The sequence below is a fragment of the Plectropomus leopardus genome, unplaced genomic scaffold (assembly GCF_008729295.1).
Source record: "Plectropomus leopardus isolate mb unplaced genomic scaffold, YSFRI_Pleo_2.0 unplaced_scaffold28940, whole genome shotgun sequence".
Lineage (NCBI taxonomy): Eukaryota > Metazoa > Chordata > Actinopteri > Perciformes > Serranidae > Plectropomus > Plectropomus leopardus.
Window position 1 is genome coordinate 1 of NW_024631535.1, and position 4,495 is coordinate 4,495.

At 40.4% G+C, this 4,495-nt stretch overlaps 1 protein-coding gene across 1 annotated transcript; it reads right to left on the reverse strand.

Annotated features, from left to right (window-relative positions):
* Positions 1–6: 6 nt before the first annotated feature.
* On the reverse strand, positions 7–4,243 carry srp19 (signal recognition particle 19). Its single transcript, XM_042481509.1, has 5 exons — positions 4,041–4,243; positions 2,527–2,602; positions 1,700–1,771; positions 1,475–1,583; positions 7–464 (listed from the first exon to the last, which is right to left on the reverse strand). Exons 1-5 carry the CDS (start codon positions 4,232–4,234, stop codon positions 334–336), a joined length of 582 nt encoding a protein of 193 aa, XP_042337443.1. The 5' UTR covers positions 4,235–4,243; the 3' UTR covers positions 7–333.
* Positions 4,244–4,495: the final 252 nt, after the last annotated feature.

Sequence of the window (4,495 nt, forward strand, 5' to 3'; positions counted from 1 at the left end):
AGAAGCACAGCGTGCACTCTGACAGCAGAAATAATACAGAAAAAGGACCTTTTTTATCTGCATTTTCAGAAACGACATGATGAGCTGCAAGCAGGTTACACAGATTTAACACAAAAAAATCATCTGGGAGCGAATCTAAAGAATTAAAGGGAATTACGTTTTCATTTGAATGCCGACAGCTGAACGAGTTTCTGAGTCACAACGACGAAAACAAACCCTTAAAAAGAAAACTCACATAACTGGCTTCATTGTAGATTTTAGGGTTTGATTGAGCCCGACTGACCTCATCTTAAAATCAGTTTAAAAAAGGAAAATCAGGTGATTTCGACGAGTTTACTTCTTCTTCTTCTTGCTCTTCTTTCCTCCCTCTCCCTGCTGAGAGCTGGAGTCTCCTCCTCCGCTCTTCTGGGTCCGAGTCTTGAGTTTAGGGATCATCTCCGCCACGTAGAACATCACGTCTCTCCCTGCAGCAGTAAAAAATGAAGACAAATAAAACTCTGAATAAAAGCACAGTGCATATACAGTCCGTATGTTTAAACACATGTAGCGAGCTTCAGAAGACTCTACGTTCGGTCAGTCGTTCGTTTCAATGACGCCACGAGCGGCAAAGACGACGGTTTTATGAACAGAGAGAGAGCCAGAAAAAAAAGATTAACAGATTTAGAAAATTCTTCTGTTTTTAAAATACAAAAAGAAGGAAAAATGTCCAGTGAAATATATATTTACAATGATCACAGTTACATTTATTCGGATTTTCAAGATTTTTTTTCCAGATAATTTTTCTGTCTGGTTTTTATTATTTTTTAGAAAACAATTTCTTTCTTGCCTTTTTCCCCCTTTTTTGGCAAATTTTCAGGTTATAAAGGCAATGAAGCTAATTTGCTCAGGTTTCAAAGGGTTAAATACATCTTTGATCGTATTTCCCGTCTTTGCTGAGCATCGAAATGGTTGCTGCTGCAAAGAAGCGACTAATTTTTTCAGGCACGGCAGATTTCTACAAGCAGCTCAGTTTTCAGTTTAGTTTCTCCAGTTCAGCATCTGACCGAACGTCCCCGACGACGCCCCGTAACCGTAACAACTAAAAACACCATCGCGTCGCTGTGACGTTGACCTTTGAACTTTGGGATATAAATGTCTTCATTTAATCATTTTATCAAATTCTGATCAGTTCATCCACGAATCAGGAGCACGTTTGTGCCAAATATGCAATACAAATTCCCCCCGCGTGTTCTTCTGATACCACGCTCAAAACAACGGCACGGACGCACGCTCACGCCGACCTGGAGTCTGGAGTGTGTACTGTGTACTGTGTACTGTGGAGTGTGTACTGTGTACTGTGTACTGTGTACTGTGGAGTGTGTACTGTGTACTGTGTACTGTGGAGTGTGTACTGTGTACTGTGGAGTGTGGAGTTGTAGCGTGTAGTTGTAGTTGTAGCATGTAGTTGTAGCGTGTAGCGTGTAGCTGGACTCACGGCAGGTGAATTTGTCCTGACAGAGGCTGCCGTCCGCCTGCTTCACCTGGACTCGGACTCGTCCTCTGAACTGGACGTCCCTGTTCCACTCTCTCGGGTGCATTTTGTTCTGAAAAAAAAAAAACGTGCATAGATAAACACATTTACATGACATCACTTACATTTCTACGTTTCCGATTGTGATTTTCGGTTTCTCCTGCAGGAGCAATAAAGTTTCAGTTTTACCTCCACGTAGACGTTCATTCCAGCCGCCGTCAGCACGTCTCGGATCTCAGCGCAGGACGGGTTCTCCACCGCCTGCGGACACAACAGCAGCCGTTTGCCTCCTCGCTATTTGCTTACGACCTGTTTGTGTATTTGCCCTCCACCACTTCCCTCTAACGGCGCACGCCCACTTTACGCGATCGACACGCCTCGATTCGCGTCCGCCCCGCCCTCTGGTGGCTTGTATCCGTCCACGATCCACCCACGCCCCCCTTTCCCACCAGAGAAAGCTCATATGACTTGAAACGGAGGGTTGCAGTAATGCGACTTTATGGACGCCGACCGCCACGAAAACCAAAGAAGAAGAAAAAGTGCAACAAGGTCACATGACGTGAAAACACGACTCTGTGCGTGAGGACGGAGGAAGAGCCCGAGATCTTCTTCACTCTCAGAAGAGACAGAGACGATGTTAGATTGGCTTTACTGAACGGCCACGACAGATATAAACCTGCCAATGTTTTGAACATCCGTCGCCATGGTTACTGGATGGAGGCCAGAGGAACATCAGCGAGGAACATCAGCGAGAGAAGTTGCATGAAAAACCTGAAACATCAAAATCGTTCGACCCTCGTTGAAACCGATTCAAAGTCGACGATGACAGTCTGTTTATTTCACAACCAAATTATGACCACGATGAGAACAAACCACGAAATGTCACGAAAACGAAATGAACAGAAAATCTGTTTGTGGGCGGAGCGCTCTGCCGCGAACACCTGCACGTCCATCCGTCGATGTTTCTCACATTTCATCTTTTTCATGTCAGCATTAAAACTTCCGGCGGTACAAACCTTCTCTGTGGGGATCCGCCGTCCTTCAGCCAGCGTCTTCTTACTGTTGAGGTAGATCGGGTAGATGCAGATGAACCTGAAGAGCATAAATTTAGGTAAGTTTTCGAGAAAATAATGAACAATTACCTGGTTCTTGTTTTATAAATGTAAATATATGCAGATTTTATAATCCTTTACGTTAACATAAAATCCTAAACACTTAAAATTTGGCTGTAGGGAAAATCTTTCTGGTATTTTTTTTTAGCATATGCTGACATTTTATTCACCAAACAAATCATTTAACAAAACTGCATTTAAATTATGTGAAAACATTTGTTGGAACAACTTTATTTTTATGGGTTAATTAATTTAAAAAGTGTTCATAAACATAGTTAATAAATACTTTAGATTTTCTTTTTTATATTGTGGAAAACTTTACTTGACGTACGGGTTATCAACTTAAAAACTGGTGCTCATAAAAATGGTAATTAAGTATTTGATTACCATAGTTATGTTTATAAAAATGGTAATTAAGTATTTTATTACCATAGTTATGAACACATTTTTAAGTTGGTTCCTCATAAAAAATCAAGTTTTCACATTATTTAAAATTAATTTAAATGATGTACTTTTACCACAATTATTAACAAACGTTTTTGAGCTGATTATTTAAAAAGTTAAACTGGTCCAAAAATGTCTTATTTAAAAGGAATTTCAATACCTAATTACTATAATTATGAACACATTCGGTTCCTCATAAAATGATATTGTTGCAACATTTTTATTCACATTATTTTAAAGTAATTTTAACTGAAACATAATTGCAGATTATTCCATTATGGAAATCATATTTTGTCTTCGTCTGAATCCGACTTCTTTACAGTTAATTCGCTTTTCTGTTGTGATAAACACTTTCAAGAAGCTCTTAGCTGAAAAGTGAAAGTAAACTTCATATAATGTAATTTCTATGATGACAAGTCACACATAGTTTCGTTCTCAGCCGTAATAATCAATACATCGTCGGTGGGATCGATATTTGACCACCAAATACGAAAATTAAAGGACCTTAAATACACGTCATGCTAGCGAGAGACCAAACTCCATGTAAAGCATGCACAATTTTAATTTGTGGTATAACACTGACCTCAAATCAAAATCATTAGAAACAAAAAATATTAATTTTATGAGATGATGATTAGAGCGCCCAATCGGCTAAACATTTTAATTCGGTTTACCCAGTTATCTTGCCCCATTTCTCTTTACTGTCGAGGGTACAAGTGTCACGTAAACCGGAGAAAAACTCGTTTTTTGTTGGTTTAAAAGTGAAAACCCAAAATTAATGAATGCCGAATTATAGAATAAACCTTCAGGATTGACACTTGTACTCCAGTTAGGATTAATTATCAAGTTATGTTTGTAGACACAACAGATTTCCTTAATAGATGAATCTTCTACGGGAGTTTCGCACAACGTGAGCAGGAGCTCAGCGCTGCTAGCTATAGCTTAGCCGTGCTAACAGGCTGTGAATAACTCGCCTCTCTTTGTCCGCGGGGCTCTGCGTCAGGTGAGCCATCGTCGGGCCGCCCGCTGCTTCCTGCGACTGCAGACGGGCGAGTCTCGGCTGAAAACGGCGACTAGAAACACGGTTTGATGACCGTAAAACACGCAGCCATACGGCGGCTCCACGGCCACAGTGAGCGACTGTTGACGACCGGGAGGAGCGCTTCATTCACTGCACCGAGCGCGCCGCCGGGGTCGCTCTTTAAGCACCGCCCGTCAACAAGCTGCTCAGAGGAGCGCTTGTTTTTTCGCTGTTAAAAAAAGGACTATATTAGAATATACATAAGAATATATTTGTTTCCTAGTTTTTTTCCAGACATTTTACCCTGGTTAAAAAATAAAAATAAAAATTCTAAATAAAACAGAAAAATGTTCTTTTTCCATTATGCATTTATTTTTGGCAATTTTACGTTTCTTTAAAGATTTTTTT